At 38.0% G+C, this 21,910-nt stretch overlaps 1 protein-coding gene and 1 pseudogene across 1 annotated transcript; both read right to left on the bottom strand.

The window, feature by feature from the left end:
* The window catches only part of LOC149186237 (E3 SUMO-protein ligase MMS21-like), a 36,834-nt pseudogene extending 30,454 nt beyond the window's left edge, over positions 1-6,380 (bottom strand).
* A 9,436-nt stretch (positions 6,381-15,816) lies between these two features.
* LOC149186236 (uncharacterized) lies at positions 15,817-16,650 on the bottom strand. Its single transcript, XM_089409268.1, has one exon. The coding sequence runs from the start codon at positions 16,648-16,650 to the stop codon at positions 15,817-15,819; it is 834 nt and encodes a 277-aa protein (XP_089265394.1).
* Between the last annotated feature and the right edge of the window lie 5,260 nt (positions 16,651-21,910).

Genomic DNA, 21,910 nt, shown 5'->3' with positions numbered 1-21,910 from the left:
TCTACCAGATTCATGGGATAGTCTGGGTATTGCAATAGGTAGCAATGCAACTGTCTTGCAGTTTGATGAAACAGTCTCTTCCTTACTGACGAAGGAGATGAGACGGAAAAATATAGAGAGCCAGAAAGGTGAGGCCTTTTCTGTATGAGGACGGTCCCAGAATAGAAACAAAAATAAGTCATCGAGTGGGAGATCTAAATCTAGAGGGAGATCTAAATCTCCAGGAAAGCCTGTAAAAGTGGTTTGCTAGAAATACGGAAAGGAAGGGCACTACAAAAGGGATTGTAAATCTAAAGCTCCTGACAAAGGAAAGGGATTTGATGAGGCTCCTTCTGTAGAGGCGAAAACTACCTTAGATGAAGGTGGGGATGTGTACTTGGCTTCTTCAAGTACACATGTAGATAATGAGGCATGGTTGATTGACTCAGGTGCATCCTTTGACTTCACTCCCCATAGAGAGTGGTTCTGCTAGTATGAGAAATACGATGGTGGTGATGTCTTCTTAGGCGATGATAGGAAGGCCAAAATCATTGGTCGCAGAAAAGTAAAGTTGAAGTTGCAAGGTGGAAGGGTTAGAACACTTCCGGGTGTTCTGCATATTCCTACATTGGCCAAAAATCTGATTTCTGTAAGCAAGCTAGATGATGCAAGTGTAAAAACAGTGTTCGAAAATGATACCTGCAATATGGTTCAGGGAGCACTAGTATTGATGTGGGGAGTTCGGATTGGAACGCTGGACAAGCTGCAAGGTAGCACTGTTGTTGATGGGTGCAACAGTTCCGTGGTTCTTAAAAAAGTGGAGCAGAAAATCTATTGGTCTCTGGAGAGAAGACGATGTTGTTGCATCAAAGGCTTGGATATATTGGAGAGAAGGGCCTTCGAATACTTCATGGTAAATGTATAGTAGAAGCTATGAGTAATAGCTCTCCAGATTTTGATTTCTATGAAAATTGTGTATATGGGAAGCAGAATTGGGTGAGTTTCCCCTCTGGTGGTAAGAGGGAAAAACAAATATTAGAGCTTGTGCATAGTGATGTGTTTGGACCTGTGAAGGTTCCATCACTGGGTAAGTCTGTGTGCTATGTATCATTTATATATGACTTCTCAAGGAATACATGGATATATTTCCTTAAGAAGAAATCAGAAGTCTTTGACCGGTTTAAAGAATTTAAGGCTCTGGTGGAAAACTAGACAAAGAAGAAGATAAAGGTGTCGAGGACAGATAACGGTGGAGAGTTTTGCAGTAAGGAATTTGAAGAATTCTATAAGAAGTGTGGTATAGCATAGCAGAAGACTACTCCATATACACCTCAGCAAAATGGAGTTGCAGAAAGAATGAACAAGACATTGATGGAAAGGGCAAGGAGCATGCTCAGTGGTGCAGGGTTATGACAAGAATTCTCGGCATAGGCAGTGGAGACTGCATGTTACCTGGTTAGCAGATCACCTTCATCAACGTTGGAGGATAAGACTCCACAAGAGGTATGGACTGGTAAGAAACCCTCTCTTTCACATCTGAGGGTATATGGATGTGATTCATATGTACATGTTCCAAAGGAGAAAAGTACAAAGTTGGACAGGTAATCTGAACAGTGCATCTTTATTGGGTATAAGGATGGTTTAAAGGGTTATAAGCTTTGGAACCCAGTAACAAGGAAGGTTGTGTACAAATGAGATGTGGTGTTAAGAGAGGTGAAAGATGTTATTAAACATGAATTCCAACCAAAGGAAGCTGAGAAGATAGGGTTTGAGATTAAGGAGGAAGATTTAGACTCTACAGCATAGGAGGAATCAGAAGATGAGGAGCCACAAACTCCGGGTGTGAGACGATCAATTCGAGAAAGAAGGCAGCTAGAAAGGTATAGTCCATCTGCTTTCTATTCAAGTTTTTCTTTATCTATTATTGATGATGATCCCAGAACTGTGAAGGAAGCAGTAGATTCAGAGGATGGAAAACTCTGGAAAGAGGCCATGCTTGATGAAATGGCATCTTTGCACAAAAATGAGGCATGGGATGTGGTGGAGTTGTCGGCTGGAAGGAAACCCATTGGCAGCAAATGGGTGTTCAAGAAGAAGACAAATGCAGAAGGAAAGGTGGAGAAATACAAAGCTCGGTTGGTAGAAAAAGGTTATTCCCAGGTGCCCAGAATTGATTTTGGTGATATTTTTTCTCCTGTTGCCAAGGTAGCTTCTATTAGATTACTTCTATCTGTTGTTGCTACCTTTGATTTTGAGGTAGAACAGATGGATGTGAAGACAACATTTCTTCATGGGGATTTGGAAGAGGAGATCTACATGAAGCAACCTAAAGGTTTTGCGATGAAGGGTAAGAAAGAACTGGAATGCAAGTTAAAAAAGTCTTTGTATGGGTTAAAACAATCACCAAAGATGTGGTATCAGAAATTTGATACATTTAGACGGGGACTTGGCTTCATCAGAAGCAAAGCAGATCACTGTGTGTATTTTAAATTAATTGGGACCACATTATTTATCTAGTCTTGTATGTGGATGATATGTTGTTGGTTGGAAATGACAAAGAAATTATCCAGTATTTGAAGACCCATTTGTCTTCAAAATTCGACATGAAAGACCTTGGTGCTACAAACTATATTTTGGGCATGGAAATTAAAAGAGATCGGACAAAGAGAAAGCTCTGGTTAAACTAGAGGATGTATGTCAAGACAATATTGCCGAGGTTTAATATGCAGGATAGTAAACTGATGAAGGTTCCTATTCCTGTAGGTGTAAAGTTATCTGCTGAACAGTGTCCCAAGACACAAGAAGAGGAAGAGGACATGTCCCGTGTTCCATATGCAAGTGCAGTCGGTAGCCTAATGTATGTGATGGTCTGTACTAGACCAGACATTGCACACGCAATGGAAGTATTAAGCAGGTTTATTTCAAAACGAGGGAAGAAGCACTGGACAACAGTGAAGTGGGTTTTTATGTATTTGCATGGCACTAGTGATTATGGTTTGTGCTACCAAGGAAGACCGGGATTAGACAAAGTGTTGGATATTCGTGTCTTTGTTGATGCAGACTGGGCTGGAGATATGGATCAGAGAAGATCTACAAGTGGGTATGTGTTAACCTATTTGGAGGTGCAGTCTGTTGGATGAGTAAGAAACAATCTATAGTGGCACTATCAACTACAGAGGTGGAATACATGGCAGCCACTCATGCAAGCAAGGAAGCAGTTTGGTTGCAGAGATTATGTTCAAGTATGGGGTTAGTACAAGGAGCTATAAGGATAGATTGTGATAGCCGAAGTGCAATTTTCTTGGAAAAGAACCCTGCATATCATTCAAAGACAAAGCACATTGATGTTCAGTATCACTTTGTGAGGGATATGATAGAAGACAAAAAGGTGTTGTTGGTAAAGGTGGACATTTTGAAGAATACTACAGATGCATTGACAAAATTTGTGAGCTCTAAGAAGTTCTCTTAGCGTAGAGAAAAAAAGGGCATTGCAGGGCTAGATAAATGACTAAGCTCTCTTGTGCCCCCCTGTGGAAAGAAAACAACAAGTGGGAGAATGTTGGGTTATGTTATATTCTTTCCACGACTAGCCCATGTAGTTAACCGGGGAGTTAAAGGGGGCGTAGATCCCCTCCTTCGTTGCATCGATTGCGTAACGGGGGGGGGTCATAGGGGGTTTGAGGCGTGCAGGTAACCCCACTCTATGGGGTTAGGGGAAGCACCCTAAAAAATTATGTTTTTTGGACCCTATATTAGGTTGGGCACACCTACCTATGGTTTTGTGCATGATTTTCGCACATGGTTTTGGACGCGATGGTTTTTGGTCCATGCTTTTGGACACGATGGTTTTCAGTCCATGGTATTGGATGCTTTGGCATGTATAAATATGTATTGTAACATTGAAAGGAAAGTAATAAAAATCAAGCTTGTAGTCCCGGTTTTGGGATCCAGGGAAAAATCTCTGTGTATATATGTTTTATGTGTTATGCTCTCGCATTGTTTACTTTCTGTGTTTTAGAATTCGTATGCAGGTAATTTCTGTACGGGGTTAAAGCCTACAACAAGATTAGTTAGAAAGGATGTGCATGTCAATTCATGTCCAGGGAAATACGCCAATGCTCGAACCAGACAGAAAGCCCATTGACTAGACCCTAGCTTTATGAATTTTCCCCCAAGTGCAAGCCTCCTACTATCAACCAACCATGGGAATTGACTCATATGTGCTGGAGGAGAAGACCAAACATAACAGAACGACTATAGGGCAAGGTCTCTCATTGCACAATGTTCATGCAGAGTGTTGTCTAGCATATGAATGAAGGGTGATAAATCTTGTCCGCATGTGTCTTACATTGGGTGTGTTAGCCAGAACACCCCCCCACTCCCCACTCCTCCACACTTTAAATGTGATGGGAGGCAACAACTTGGGACCCTACCTCCCATTCTCCAACGTCTAGACTTCCAACACGGGGAGGGATTATAGAATTTTAATTTAATTAATAATAATTATTATTAGGTGGAAGGTATGGATATAACCTACAAAACAATATTGTAAATTTTTCTTATCTAGGCTTACAGGCTTGTTTATTTTGGATTGGGGCTTGGAATTTTAATTATGTCAACAATTGTATTTATTTTGTAATAGGATTTTCCTCATTTAAATTTAATTATCAATAATTATTAGGTGGATGGTACAAATTTAAACTTCACAAAAGAGTCTAGAATATTGATAGTATTTTAAATAAGTCAAAGGTTGAGATTCATTTCCAAAGTATTATATCATTTTTCCCTTATAATTAAATTAATTAACCAAAAAAATGTCATATGAACAAGTGTCATGATGCAAACTATACTTTTTTGGGCATCTGGTATTGTTAAGTCATGGCATTGGCCCATGGTATTGTAACAAAGCATCTTTACAAATTAAGAATATTATGGTATAGTGGGGGTAAATCTCCATGGCTAAGAATGTTGTTCCATGTTTTTTGAAATGTTTAAGTGTTTACCTTATTCATTAATTCTTTTATAATTAATAATAATATTTAAAATAAATTTATAATAGTTATTTTTTATGTTTTTTTTTAACATTAAGTAAGTGTTTTGATGCATATTATGAATTGATTCTTATGATAATTTACCAACCACTTAATTTAAATTGAGCTAGTTTAATTATCAATAATTATTAGTAATGCAAGAACAATTGAATTTTCCTACAAAATTCAACTTCTCAATCGAGATTACATGCACAAATTATGTTATTTACTCAATTAAACATTATTCCCCACATCTCAAAGCATTTAAAATAACACACACAATAATAAAAAGAGTCTTACACAAATAGAGGAAAATTATACATTCATAAACTCATAATCATACATTGCTCTCTTGGCCTATCCTACATTCATTTGGCCATTTTTTTTCCTCTAGGCTTACAATATTTATAATAACATATAAAAACAAAATAGATTTTGCTAGAACCATAAATCAATCCACAAATCACTCATGCTTTTCAAGGTAGACTCGCTTTTGCCTTATTGACAAAATCTTGCCTATTCATAATTTTTTAAATCCTAAAAGCACCCCAAATAGTTCCTAATATTTCTAAACTTTTCTTATCCTAACAACTTGCTAATTGCTACCGAGATTTTTTCTCCTACAAGCTCTTGTGATTTATTTCCTAATTTTTTCATGCCTTAAAAGGCATATTTTCTTATTAAAAATATTATCTCTATCTATAGTTTTCTAAGATTTAGATAAATTAAAATTATTTATAGTAAGGAAATAAAATTCCTCTTGCATGTTAAGACCCGGTTTGGAGCTTTGTCTCCAAAAAGACTTAATGACTTGGAAGATTTGATGCCACTACATAAGACTCCTGAGGTAGAAAAAGTTCATGACCTCCCAGTCATGTGTCATCAATTTTTGAATCCTCTAGGATCCCAAACCTAGTGTTGTAGTTGTTGTTTCATCTTTGCATGTTGTTGTTCACTTTCTTTGCTGATGTAAAGTATTTCAATTAGTTGAACATTCTTGTTGGTTTTCCATTTTTTGTTGTATCTTCATTTGGGCATTCTCCTCATCAACATCCACATTTCATCAATCTCATCATCTATCACTATCCTTAGTTGAACTTCACACTTGTTTTCCACATCCTGTTGCTTATCCTCCTTTGTCATAAAAGTTAACAAATTTTTATTCAATTTTGACTTACATGCCTCATTTACACTCTGTTGGTCATACATTTTAGTGTTCCCCTCATTGTATTTCAAGACAATTCCCTCTTCTTCCAATTCTGATTTTGCATAATGATTATCTAGTATTTGCCTTATTATCCTTTTCTCCAAAAAATTAAGCTTCTCATGTAATTCAACAAAACCATCTTGAATTTTATTTGTAACATCCATGAATTATCCATCAATTGGGTCTTGTGCCAACCACTCTTCCAAAAGTTCCATCTCTTCTTTTGTGCTTCCTTCCTCTCGAATAAGACTTTCATTTAGTATTCCAATGATTGGAATATCCTTGAGTATGTCTTCATGATGTATATCTTCAGCCTCTATAATCTTCTCAACATTATATTCTTGAAGAATTTCCACATCATCATCATCCTTCATGGAAGATTCCAATAATTGTCCATCTCTAATATCTGCGAACACATGCTTGATAAAAAAAATTGATCTCAACCATCTCTCCCAACAACTTCATTTCTTCATCAACTTGCATAAACACATCATTTAATTGTTGGTCATCATCTATCATACTTTCTAGTATACACAAAGTGTCAGAATAAAAAATATTAGGCTTCTCATATGATGCCTCAGCCACCACATCTTCATGTTGAACTAAACTAGTTAAATAGTTCATCAAACTTTGAATAAATTCTTCCTCAACATCTCTAGCCTCCTCTTCATCAATAAATAATCCTTGTTCAAGAACATACATTTCATATTCAGTTGTTCTGGGTTCTTTCTTCAATATTACATATAACCTTTTCCTTAGCTTCATTTGCAATGAATGTCATCTCACCCTCTTCTTCTTCATTTTTCAATCGTACCACGAGTGTTCCTCATATTCCTATAGAACTCCACTAGTACACTAAGATGTACATTCAATTCAACCATTCCCCTCTTTAATTCCTCATCGCTCATTTTCTTCATGGTAGTTGTCTTGACACTTGTTTTCATTTGATTATGTCTTCTCTCTGAAACCACTATATGGCTATCAGTAGCCATGTTTACCTTTTCCTTTTGTGAATACACCTTGTTCACCCGTGAGCTGCAACAAGCCTTCTTCATTTTGTAACAAGTCCGCTACTTGTCATGGTACCAAGTTCTCCTCTTGGTAACTCCTCTATTCTCTTTTTCCTTGGCAATTCTACCCACACTCACTATGGAATTCCCTATGGCAACTTCTATGCAACTTCTGCTTATTGGAAGTTTTCCTTCTCCTAGTTCTATGCAATAGAACATTTCTCTTCTTTTTCGAGTAAATTTTATCCTAAGCTTCAAAAGTTGTTACGCTATTGCAATTTCATGTACTCGCCTTCTCTTTAAAGAACTTAAATTCCTTCAATTAAGAGCTCTACATGCTCCCTCTTCCTCTGTCACAACTTCACTTGTTGCAATGATTGTTATCTCCAATTTGCCTTCTTTGTTGCCTGCAAATGAAAATTCTTTATGACCATAATTAATATAAAAAAACTGAATCCATCTTTATAAGATCGGTGCCAAGATCTTATCTTCAATAGTCTTCCTTTGATTCACTCCACTGAATCAATTCCTTTCCAGGAGCACACCTGCTCTATACTTTTTCAAAATAATCCCTCTAAAAAACATACAATCTCTTTCAATATTTTGTATTCATCTCCAATATCCATAGAGCATCCAAGATCTAATACCACTTGATGTAGCAAAAATTGAATTTTCCTAGAAAGCTCAACTTCTCAATCTTGATTACATGTACAACTTCTGTTATTTATCCAATTAAACATTATTCACCGCATATCAAAGCATTTAAAATAACACACACAATAATACAAAGAGGCATATACAGAGCCTTTGGAAAATTTTCATTTCCATTAAACAAAGGAAAATTATACATGCATAAACTCATAATGATACATTTCTCTCTTGGCTTATTCTACATTCATTTGGCCATTTTTTTCCCTTTAGGCTTACAATATTTATAATAACATATACAAACAAAATATATTTTCCACGATCCATAAATCAATCCAAAAATCACTCGTTCTTTTCAAGGTAGACTCGCTTTTTCCTTATTGAAAAAATCTTGCCTATCCACAGCTTTTCCAAATCCTAAAAGCACCCCCAATAGTTTCTAAGATTTCTAAACTTTTCTTATCCTAAGAACTTGCTAATTGTTACCAAGATTTTTTCTCCTACAACCTCTCATGATTTATTTCCTAAATTTTTCATGCCTTAAAAGGAATATTTTCTTCTTAAAAATATTATCTCTATCTATAGTTATCTAAGAAATAAATAAATTAAAATTATTTACAATAGGGAAATAAAAAATTAAAATTATTTACATTAGGGAAATAAAATTCATTTTCCATGTTAAGATCTGGTTTGGAGCTTTGTCTGCAAAAAAGCTTGATGACTTGGAAGTTTTGATGCTACTGCATCAATTAGGAGGATGGTAGGGATTTAACTTCGTGGGAATATTCTAGAATATTCATAATAGTATACACAATTCAAAGGTTGAGATTTATCTCCAAAGTAGTTATGCTCTTTTTAACATTTTAAGTAAATTGATTAATTAAAAAAAATCTATGAGCAAGTGTCATATGAAGTGAGTTATGGTTTTTTTTTCATGTGGTATAGAGAAGCCATGGTAGTAACCCATATTATTGTAACAAAAATTAAGAATCTCCACTATATAGTGAGTGTAAATCATCATTAAAAATCTTATTCTATATTAATTTTTAATATATATATATATATATATAGATATAGATATATATATATATATATATATATATATATATATATATATATATATATATATATATATATATATTAGAGGAAAAAGGAGCTCTGCAACTCAAACCCTCATGGCGGCAAGGCGGTGAAAACCTAAGGAAGTCGTGAAGGAAGTGTGGAAAACCAACGCAGACCAGTCCAACAACAACTGACAGCGTCCAAAGCAACAAAGGCATGACAGAGAATGTCAGGAGGGGAAAGATCCCCTTCTACTGAGACACGGCAGCATGAGACGGACAAAGTAGCCAGGAGTCAGAGGAACGAAAGAACACAGGCCCGGTGCTAGGAGTGGCCTAGAAATTAGGTCGCAGAGGAAAGTGCCTACCATGTACAATAGAGAAACCCAGATATGTGATCCCAGCGAACAAGCTGGAAAAGTACCGAAGTTACATGAGGGACCATTCCCTCATCTACAAGTTTGTCGGAGTCTAGCCATCGGAAAGAGACCTCACTAAGTGGATACAACAGAAATGGCAGACTCAGGGCCACATTGAGCTCAAGCTGGGATCGAAAGTCTTCTTTACGGTATTCTTCTTTAACCTGAAAGATAGAGAAAAGGTATTCAATAATGGCCTGTATTTTTATAATAATTTTGGTCTGTTCATGCGCTTCTGGGAAGACTGTTATAACCCTGACAAAGAAACCTTTCTGGCTGCTCCTGTATGGGTCCGCTTATTTGGGCTCCCCATAGACTTATGGGACCCGGATATCCTGGAAGGAATAGGCAACTCAATAGGAAGCTTCATGAAAATAGCAGAAACTACCAAGAAAGGTAGATACATCTCGTATGTCAGGATCTGTGTCTACATGAACCTAGCAAACCCCATTCCTGACACTATAGAGCTTGAATACCATGAAGAAATTTGGCAGCAGAACATAGACTATGAACACAACTCGTTTAGGTGTCGTAGGTGCCATACCCACAGCCACCTAGCAAAGGAATGCCCAATAACCAGGGAGGAAGAAGAAAACAGAGGGCCCCAAAAAAAAAGGGAGAGCCGGACTAGGAGGAATTCCAAGAGGTGAGAAACAAAAGGAAAGCCAACAAGGACCCCCCCCAGAAAGATAGGAAAGCAAACAACCCGATGCAACAAAACCAAACAGTTTCGCTATACTGTAGGTAGAGGAGGATGAGGAAGATCAGGTCATGGAAAATCAGGAGGATAAAGGCTCAGACTGTAGTGAAAGGAACCCAGCTAAAAGAAAAGCTCCAAATGAGATACCAGAACAGGATAAGGAATCAGACGAACAATCTATTCGGATGGAGACAGACCAAGAATCCAGTAGGGAGGACCTAAGCCAGGAAGAGGAAGTGTTGGAAAACTTACTGCATGAATGGAAGAACCTGGACGAGAGGTTTATTCCTGAAGAAGAAAAGAAGCTATATACTGAAACCTTGCAGCAATACAAAACCATACTAGAAAAAGGCAAAGCCTCAACCGAAGAAAACCAAGAGACTCAAAAGGAAAACAGACCAGATTAGAATGGACAAAATAAAGGGGGGGGAAAAGAGGAAGAAGAAACATTAAGGACTCCATACAACTCATGGGAGAAACATTAGTCAATACTGGAAAAGTAGTCCTGCTATTAGCGGCATTCCAAACCCTCTCCCAAGTTAACCAATGATTTTGACATCGTGGAATATCAGGGGCTTAAATAGAAAAGGAAAATAGAGACATCTGGCAACATGACTCAAAAAAGACAAACCTCAAATTATGCTTCTCCAAGAAACCAAAATCCCAGGCCAGAAAATGGATGAAATCCTCAGCAAAATAAAACCAAGATACGAACATGTCTCTATAGATCCCAAAGGAAGTGCAGGAGGGATAGCTATTCTCTGGAACCCAGCTAAAGTCCTCACCGACTGGTGGATAGGAATGCCAAGAATCCTCACTGGGAGATTCAGGCTAATAGGACAAAGTGAATGGGTGGTAATCTCGGCAATATATGGTCCCCACACCAGAGCAGACAAAGACTTGTTCCTCCTCAGCTAACTAAGCTTCGAAGTTTACACCGGGAGCAGAGATGGATCCTAGCAAGAGACTTCAACTTAATTGCTTCTCGAGAAGAGAAAAAAGGTGGAATAAGCAGGGAAGACCCAGAAATGGAAAGATTCAGAGAAGTGCAGATAGAATTAAGAGTGGTCGACATCCCAACCATAAATGGGAAATTCACATGGAATAATAGAAGAGCCGTGTCCAAATAGATTGCTTCAAGACTAGACAGATTCCTCATCTCAGAGTACATAATCGGGTTGGATATCTTCTACGAAGCCTCCATCCTACCCTCAACAGGGTCGGACCACTAGCCAATCAAGTTGGAAATAGCCTTAAATAATCAGAACAAAAAGAGACCGTTCCGGTTCGAGTCCTTTTGGCTCAGAGCCCCTGACTTCCTAGACAAAGTAAGAGGCTGGTGGCAGGATAACAAAAGTGGAAAGGAGGGCCACAACAAAATGCACTCCTTTCAGCTAAGGCTCAAAGAGATAAAAAGCAAAATCAAAAAGTGGAACAAGGAAGAATTTGGCAATATCCAACAGGAGCAGAGCAAAATCCAATCCAGAATGGAAAGAATTCAGCAGCAAATCATCTTGGAAGGAAGAAGTCAGGATCTGGCAGAGGAGGAAGGTAGAGTCATCACCCAATTAGAGGAAAGGCGAAAACAGGAGGAAATCCTGTGGAAGCAGAAATCTCGAATCCAATGGCTCAAAGAAGGAGAAAAAAACTCCAAATTCTTCCACAAAGCCATGATAAACCATCGCCAACACAACATAATCTTCTCTTTGAAAGACAAGGAAGGAAACAGAGTGACTCAGCAGGATGAAATAGAACATCTCTTGGTGGATCACTTTAAATGTATTCTCTCTGAACCAAATATCAACAGAGCCGAGGACATAGACAAAATCAGCCACCATATTCCAAAGAAAGTCACTAGAGACCAAAACCTAGCCCTTCTTCAGGTAATAACCAAGGAAGAACTGGAGGAAACAATAAACAAAATGGCAAAAAACAAGGCCCCAGGGCCCGATGGCTTCACCATCGAATTTTACCAAGTGACTTGGAGCTTCATGGGAAATGATCTGCTTGATCTTGTGGAGGAATCCAGATGCTCCAAGCGCATGCACCAAGGTTTGAATGCCACCTTTGTGGCATTAATACCAAAGTTTGGTTGCTCAGATGAACCGTAGGGTTTCAGGCCCATCTCCATATGTAACGTTGCCTACAAAATCCTTGCAACTATCATGGTCAACATCCTTGCAACTATCATGGTCAACAGGCTTAAGCCGATCGTGCCAGATCTCATTGCCCCGGAGTAAACTAGCTTTGTCAAAGGAAGGTAGATCACAGATGGCATAATAGTCGCCCAGGAAGTGATTCATTCCCTAAAAAGCTCCCATGCCCCCGACATGCTAATCAAACTGGACCTGGCCAAGGCGTTTGATCGGCTTAGCTGGAACTATTTGGCAAGTATCCTAAAAGCCTATGGATTTGATCAAAGATGGATAAAATGGATCCTGTCTATGGTTAGCTCTCCTGTCATGTCAATTCTCCTAAACGGATCCTCCTCTGAAGCTTCCACTCCCTCCTGTGGGCTAAGGCAGGGAGACCCCTTGTCTCCCTTCCTCTTCATCCTAGCCGCAGAAGGCCTAGGTAGATTGGTTAAGGATCAGGTCTCCAAGGAACAAATAAAAGGCCTTAGAATCTGTGGAGAAGACATTCCGATCTCCCACCAGCAATTTGTAGATGATGTGATGCTTTACGGTCAAGCCACTCTAAAAGACGCCCAAAGAATTATCAAATCCCTATCTCAATTCAGCAAAGCCTCTGGGATGGAAATCAATAAAGATAAATCGGAAGTGTTTTTCTTTAATACCTCCTTGGCAGTCCAAAGATTCCTGGCTCGTACTCTAGGCTTCAACAGGGGATCCTTCCCATCCAAATACCTGGGTATCATGTTACATGAGCACCAGTTCCGGTCGGCCAACTGGAATCTACTAATAAAGAAAATCCGAAATAAAATGGAGAACTGGACCCACCACTCATTGAATGCCCCAAGTCGGATAACCTTATTGAAAGCTGTTCTGCAGGCCATCCCAAATTACCAGCTCTCGTGCCAAGCAATTCCGAAGACTGCAAGCCAAAAGCTAGTCTCCCTGTTCAAAAACTTCCTCTGGCAGGGGACCAGCAAAACAAGAAAGTGGGCCCTTATCTCATGGGAGTGGCTTTGCCGACTCCCAAAAGATGGCGGTCTAGGTCTCTGCAACCCCTTCGCCCTCAACCAAGTTATGGGTGTGAAGCTTTGGTGGAGGTGGCTTCAGGGTGGCCCTGACCTGTGGAAGGTGCTTTGGGAAAGAAAATATACGATGCGGCAGGGGAAATCAAAGAAAAACTGAGAAGCACGACAAACACCAGAGGCTCTGCAATCTGGAACATAGCGAGAGGCAGCAAGGACCTGATAAGGGAGCATAGTTTCTGGGAAATTCGGGCAGGGGAAAAAGCCAGATTCTGGGAGGAATCCTGGCAACAAAGAGACTGTCTCATACAAAAAGACAACCTCCATGCCATCCTTGCCTTTTCATCCCAGACTGGGGCATCAACTGTCGGTAACTTCTAAAAGCCTGACGAGGCGGGATACTGGCGAAATTGGAAATCTAAAGAGGACTGGAAATCCAATTAAACATTATTCACCACATATCAAAGCATTTAAAATAACACACACAATAATATAAAGAGGCATATATAGAGCCTTTGGAAAATTTTCATTTCCATCCAACAAAGGAAAATTATACATGCATAAACTCATAATGATTTCTCTCTTGGCTTATTCTACATTCATTTGGCCATTTTTTTTCCCTTTAGGCTTACAGTAATTATAATAACATATACAAACAAAATTTATTTTCCACGATTCATAAATCAATCCACAAATCACTCGTGCTTTTCAAGGTAAACTCGCTTTTTCCTTATTGAAAAAATCTTGCCTATCCATAGCTTTTCCAAATCCTAAAAGCACCCCCAATAGTTTCTAAGATTTCTAAACTTTTCTTATCCTAAGAACTTGCTAATTGTTACCAAGATTTTTTCTCCTACAACCTCTCATGATTTATTTCCTAAATTTTTCATGCCTTAAAAGGAATATTTTATTCTTAAAAATATTACCTCTATCTATAGTTATCTAAGAAATAAATAAATTAAAATTATTTACATTAGGGAAATAAGAAATTAAAATTATTTACATTAGGGAAATAAAATTCATTTTCCATGTTAAGACCCGGTTTGGAGCTTTGTCTCCAGAAAAGCTTGATGACTTGGAAAAAGCTTGATGACTTGGAAGTTTTGATGCTCCTGCATCAATTAGGAGGATGGTAGGGATTTAACTTCGTCGGAATATTCTAGAATATTCATAATAGTATACACAATTCAAAGGTTGAGATTTATCTCCAAAGTAGTTATGATCTTTTTAACATTTTAAGTAAATTGATTAATTAAAAAATCTATGAGCAAGTGTCATATGAAGTGAGTTATGGTTTTTTTTTTCATGTGATATTGAGAAGTCATGGTAGTAACCCATGTTATTGTAACAAAAATTAAGAATCTCTACTATATAGTGAGTGTAAATCATCATTAAAAATCTTATTCTATATTAATTTTTAATATATATATATATATATATAGATATAGATATATATATATGTATATATATATAGATATATATATCTTAATTAATAATAATAAACCTTGAATTTTAAATATATATATATATATATATAATGTGTAAATATAAATCTGTCACACTTATCTTTGAAATAAAAAGTATATATATATATATATATATATATATATATATAAATATAAATATAAATTAATAATAATAAAACTTGAGTTCTTAAATATATATATATATATATATAATAATGTGTAAATATAAATCTATCACACTTATCTTCAAAATAAAAAGTAAAAAAAAAAACTTTCTACACTTTTCATTTTATGAAGGGCCAAATTCTTATGCAACTAGACATAAGTATTTAGGGGAGCGGAAAATCCTTGTGAATAACTCACCAAACTTTAATTTGCCGATTAAAGTGCCATAGTGCACACTTTTGTAACTTTAGCCATGACTTCTCGAATTTCTTCAGTTTTCTTTATAAATTTTAACAACCTACAACCTTGGGTTGATTTTGTGGGAGGCAGATGTAAAACATTAAATGCATTGGTGTAAGTCTTTGAGGGGCTCAAGAAGACAAGCTCTCAAGACGCAAATGCCAAAAAAAAATTGCAGCAGATCAATTAGGATTTTGGAGATTTAGAACTCATAGCTAGAAACCGAATCCTATAAACAACTCCATTACTGAATCCTATAAACAATTTATTTTATTTGATATTTCATTATTAAACACCATAATCATTAATAATTATTATTTTAAAAACGACACCAATTTAAAATAAACATTCCCATCTAGACCACACTAATTATTCAACTAATACCACCTCATGAAATGTATCTGATAATTCTTTTGTCAAACACGTTTTCATTTGCAAGCGCATAAAATAATAAAATGAAGTAATTAAGCTGAAGTTCCATGTGAGGCAGGAACTTAAACCTACTATGAGAAGATTATTATGTGCGGAAAAGCAGGGAAGATTTAAATTATTTGGTATCTAAATGATACTAAAGCGTAGGATATAATTGTCGGGAATATAATTTTTTTATTTACACAATTGGAATGCATTCTTCTCTTGATTGCTGTTATTGTTTCAATTGCAGCGTTAAAGAGGTCAAAATTCAACGCCTATATTAAGCGTATGACAGAAAAAATTCTACTTGTGCTAATGCTCTACTTCCAGGCGCTAACCAAGGCACAGAAATCCGCATGAGTTCCAGAGTCGTTTATGCCCTTGGAAGCAGTCGAGTGGCCCCACCATGGACTTGAAAATAACCAGGCATGATGTCCCAGTTCAGGAAAAAACAGCCAATCATGCACATCCCATAAGATTTGAACAGGAACCCCGTCTACATAGATGGTACCATTGCCCCTAAATTTCCACAGCAAATGTTTCACTTCCATCGCGATCTCCCTATCAACGCTGATAACCAGTGCCGGATCACCAGCTCGTTTGGTTTGGCACTCAATCGATACTTCGTGTGCCCGTTTCCCATACCCAAACCGAGCCACGGTAGCGAAACATTCCTTGCCGAGAATGTGTTCCTCTCTCGACACCAGAAGCGCCTCGAGAGACGGCCTGGACTTGCTCTTTCTGTATGCCTCCGCTTCCATGTCACCCAATAACAAAAGCATTTCTTCGTTGCAGACAACGGCAACGTAATACCTCCGTTCAGGTTCAGGCCCGGCCACGAACTTTGCAGATCGCAAGTTCCAGAATACTTCGACTTTGCTGCCATCGATAATATCCGAGCTCTTACACGATCCCTGCTTTCTCCAGAATTTCCACGGCTTTATTTCCACATTACAGACGAATCTGCTGGCCAACGATTCTCCAACAGCAACGCACAGGCCTTGACCCGTCACATTTTTGTACCAAGTAACCGTTATAGAAGTACGGACGCCCTCCCCTACTTCTGTCACATAAGTGGAAACCACCACATTCTCAGCGGTGTTGAGCTTACTCTCTCCTGCGAAGCAAGAGAGCAGTGGCACCCCACCTCGCATCTTCTCTTTCGAGGATTGGAATTCCTGGTACTCGCTGCTTTGGGGATTCTTCAGTAATGTCGATTCAGGAAATGGGTCAGAGAATCTCACCTGGGCTAATCGTGCTAAACACAGCCCAAACAACAACCCAAAATATCACTGAACAATATTGGGTTCCTCGTCCTTCTCATGGCCTTAACAACCAAGAGCACAAAAGGAATTTCTTGAGGTTTTTTCTATTGATTAGATCGCCTCCACCAAAGCAAATCTTAAGGGCTCCTACTTCCGATGGTATTGTACACCGCAAAATAGATGTTCTCGCATCAAGTTGCAAGCAGAGAAATGCATAGGGATATATCTGCCCATAATATGTCGGATGAGATGATTTATAATCATGCCGAACCCATATTGCTTGTTTATTCTGAGAGAGTCCCGTGTACTGTTACAGTCTACGCTACCCTCCTCGTTGCTTCCTCGAGACTGAAGACCACATTATAATACGGTGGTGGCCATGTGAATGATGCCAAGTTCGAAGGTACGACAAATTCATCAATGTATTGAGACTCGGATAGATTTTCAACATGTGGGAGCGTCCAATAGAGTGTGAAGTCAAGCGTGGAGCGTGGATCGCGTCAATGATAGTGATGCTCGACCTTGTTTGACAGAAAATACTGTAGCTAGACTAGTTTGAACAAAGACGCTTACGTGCCCCAAACGTTTGGGTTGGAGTCTCTTGACTTAACACATTCAATTCCGCACTGTGGCATGCATTTCTGTGGAGCTAGATTTTTCTTCAAGGAGAAAAGAACGCTCACTTTTATATTTATAAAAGAAAGTTTAGGTTACAATTTTGTTTTTTCTAATCAGTATATAGATCTGTCATACAGTTTGGGAGTTACATAATGATTCTTCGTCTAAAAATACCTCAAAAGTAGTCTTTAATTTACAAAACAGTTTCGAGATAGATACATATTTTTTTTTATTTTTGCTCAAAATAATGCCTAATAAGTAGTCGTTAGAGAAGACCTGTTTCTTTATACCCGACATTTTCCAAAACAGAATGTGAAAGCTGGTAACAATGACAGTATAGTAGTCTCAAAATGTGAAAACTCATAACAATGAAAGTGTAGTAGTATCTATCTCGTGAAAAGAAGCATATGCTAAAGGATTGGTTTCATGATGGTATGTAGCATAAAAGATGACTCATGAAGTTTTCCCAACTCCTCTTCTTGAAAGCTGGTCTGCAATGTGATTGTGTTCCTTGTAGATGTGCCTGTAAGTGATTTGCTGAAAAGTACCTTCAACTAATCTTATGCGCTTTATCCAATTTGTTAACAATGGAGGGTGGAAACTAAATAGGCCCGAAACCCAATCAATAATGCACTTAGAGTCCTCGAATATCTATAATTTGTTGATGTTGAGCTATTTTGCGGTGAAGAGAGTGCCCCATAAAGCTATAATTTATGCCCTATTGTTGGAACCCCTCCCTCCCTCCCACCAAAAATGATAGAATGTGCTTGGTTCTGAAATGATGAGAGCACTATAGCCATAATTATTGTTAGAGTAGGCTTCATCGAAAAAACCAACCGGGAAACTTTGCCTCAAATCCAATGCTTGCACCTTTCTCAGTTTTTGTACTTTTTCCCTTGGTCCAATTTTTGAGAAATAAGCCACAATCCCCAACACTATTTTTATCATGTCCACCTTTTTATTCTAAAAAATATTTCGGTTTTGCATCCCCAGATGCCCAAGAAAATGTAGAGTTGTAAAGTGCAATGTTCTTTATGAGACTTTAACCAATGTTTAAGGCATGAATCCAAAGAATTAGAATTCCATGTAGCCACAATCCATAAAATGTTTAGGACATAATTCTAGATATTTATGGCTATAGGACACCTCATAAATAGGTGAAGAACATCCTCCAAGTTTTGCATACAAAGGGAGCAGATGCTAGGTCGAGAGAAGCCTCTATGTGTAATATTTTCCCAAGTGAGAATTTTGTTGTGTAAGGACAACCATCCAAAACACTTAAGTTTCAATGGCAACTCCCTAGACCATACTTTTTGATACCATATGTGATCCTCCACACGGGGTAAAGAGTGCAAGATACTCTTGTATATTTCTCTGACAGAAATCAAATTCTTAAGTGTTTGTCCTGCCCATAACATCTGACCCTGTTCCTCCGTAATAGTTATCCTCAATCATTAATCTGAGATATGTAATGCTCCCATTATGTCACCATACAATCAACAAGACCAATTTTAGTTGCACTAAGCTAGGATTGAAAATAAAATTGATGTTTCCGAAGAGTAACAATATGTGAATGATAAATGATACCTCTACCATGAAGATTTAGAAGAAGAGGTGCTGATAGGGAATAATTGCCCTACAATCCCTGAATAGCATACAAACCTATTTCGACATGAGATCCATTCCCACCCTCCCAATAGAGGCCCCCAAATAACCAATGCATGTTCCTCATCATGCTTCGCAAAATGAAGGAGAATATTTGTGTGAATTTTGCACCATCCTTGATCTATACTTCATACTCCTTATATCCCATGTACTTCCCTCTGATGATTTTTTACCGAATGCCCCTGCCATTTAGTCCTCCCCAACAGATCTTGCATATTAAAGCCCTATTGAAATTAAGTGTGTACAATATCCCCCATCCCCCCTCATCGACAACTTTTGCTAGTCATGACAAGTGAACAAGGTGAATTTTTCCAGTTTGATTTGTACTAGTCCACAAGAATCTGGCCAACATAACATCTATGTTATTGATTATTTCTATTGGAAAGATATATAAATGCATCCAGTATATCGAAAGAGACTGTAAAACAGGTATGATCAGAATTAGTCTAACACCCATGGTAAGCCATCTGAACGACCAATTTTTTGATTGGCCAACAAATTTCTGAATAATCCAAGCCTATTCTAAATTTATATATTGATTACGCTTAATGTGGAAACCTAAATGAATAAAACTAGAGTCCAAGGGCTGAGATGTAAGTCCAAAAAGTTCACAATTATCCAAATTCACATCTTCATCTTAATGAGCGGAGATCAGTTTTGTTTTGTGCTTATTCATATCAAGTCTGGATGTCGAACCAAAGTTTGAGAGGAGATGATGAAAGCGGGACCATTCTAGGATAGTAGCCTCTCCACCAAAGAGAAGATTGTCGACAAATATTAGATGAGAAATTCGAATTTGTCTAGTCATCATAATGCCCAAAATATGTCCTCGATCTTAGAATTCATAAATCCTCCTGATGAGTGCTTCCATGACAAGGAGAAAAAGAATGGGACACAAAGAACATCCTTGATGCACACCTTTGTATGCTTTAAAAAAGGTTTTTGGATAGTCGTTTAAGATGAAAACAAAATTAGCAGGGATCACGCATGCCATAATCCAATTTATGTTCGACTGAGTGAGACCGATTTTATGTAAAATCAATCTAAAAAATTCCTAATCAACATTTTCAACAGATTTATTTAGATCAACCTTCATTAAACAAGAATTTAGGATCCTCACCTTAATAGAATAAATGCATTATTGTGCTATGCCCACGGTGTCTTGTATTTGTCTCCCTTCGAGAAACCCAAATTTCTTTCGTGAGATACGGTTCAACAGATAAATCTTAAGTATGCATGCAATGGGCTTAGAGATCATTTTGTAGACCGAGTTACAGAGAGAGATGGGGAAAAAATATTTGAAAGAAATAGGAGACTTAGTTTTTGATATTAATGTGATAAAATTAGCATTCATGGCTCCAGAGATAAAACCATTTTTCTTAGACTCTTCAGCCACCCCCAGAAGTTCTAAGGTCATAAGTTGAAATAAATGAATGCATAATTCCACCCCACATTTGCAGGGTCCAAGACTTTTGTCCTTGGCACATGCAAGGAGAATGCTATGAATTTGCTCTTTCATAACTGGTCTACCCAATATATCATTCTAAAGCCCATGTATCAACTGTGGCATATGAATAATTAAATCCATTGTGCATGTGTGGAGAGGTATCTAGTAGAGAAAAAACCCTTAAAGTGGCGAAAGGCGGGTAATGTGATATCAGACTGAGAAGTGAAAATATTATCCCCATCATCACTGATGCTCCAAATGGAATTTTCACTCCTCCTCATAGAGGCAAATCTATGAAAATCTATGATTTCTTGTCATCAGCTGCTACCCACATAGCCCAACGTTTTAGGCTCAATGCCTCTTCTTGTGATTTATCAATAAACATCTTCGTGGCTTCCAATTACAAAATCAGTAATTTGCAACATTCAGAGGAAAAGGATGGGTCATCCAAATTATTAATATCACTCATGGTTACTTCAATAGAGTCTAATTGGAGAGATTCAGTTTTTTTCTATGTCAAAACCCATTTTTAGACCTCCCTCTTGAAGATTTTTAACTTGTAACAGAGGTGTTTCATATAGGATGGGCTCTGATGAATAAAAGGAATATTCCAAGAGAGATGGACAATGTCTTAAAATTCCTTATGATCCAACCATGAATGGTTGAATTTAAAAGGAAGATCATTTTGATAGGTTTCCCTTTCCCAGGAGAGCAGGATCGTAAGGTGTTCAGATTCGAAAGAAGGAATGACTAAGGAGAAAAGATCTATGAAACTGTTAAATTTGTAATTTTACAGCGCGCGGTGGTCTTTTGGAAAACCACCTGGTCTCCCCGCACCACCATTCGCTGAAGGCGGTTTCCGTAGCGGAGGCTCCGAACACCCTCACTCGCCGCCACGCGTCCCATGTACGAGCGACCGAAAACTGCTTTCCCCGGACGCTAAAGTCCGTTTGTTTTGCTGGAGGTTGGTGTGCGAACCTCGTTGGATCAGCCAAGTATTTTGGACGCGCGATCTCCGCCGTCGATCTCCGGAAGGTGCACGGGCCCACGACAAGTCAGATTTTGCGTGAAGTTTTTGTTGACCGCCGAGAAGGGGATTAAATGCTTTTAATGTGTTTACGTAGTTTTGGTGGCGGCCATTAATGAGATAATGGGCATACGTCCCATGTGTTTAATATAGTCATGGGCATATATTATTATATGTTTTTTATATATTTTTTTATGATGTAGTAAATAGACTACGTGCGGTAGTTCAGTTTTTTTTGGGATGTATGTTTTATATAAAACATTGTGTCGAGCCCGTGAGTGTATGTAGTTCATGTAAGTTTTTTTTATGTTGTGAGTGGTGGTTACGCACGTGAGTGCGATTGTCTTTGTAAAAAGCACAGCAGTGCGTTATAGAATTTGGAATGAAATGTT

This window comes from Pinus tabuliformis, chromosome 3_1, assembly GCF_031772625.1.
Source record: "Pinus tabuliformis cultivar Carrire ecotype Pingquan chromosome 3_1, CPIR1, whole genome shotgun sequence".
Classification (NCBI taxonomy): domain Eukaryota; kingdom Viridiplantae; phylum Streptophyta; class Pinopsida; order Pinales; family Pinaceae; genus Pinus; species Pinus tabuliformis.
Note: the sequence above shows the minus strand (reverse complement) of the source record. Positions and strands in the feature narration are given on the sequence as shown.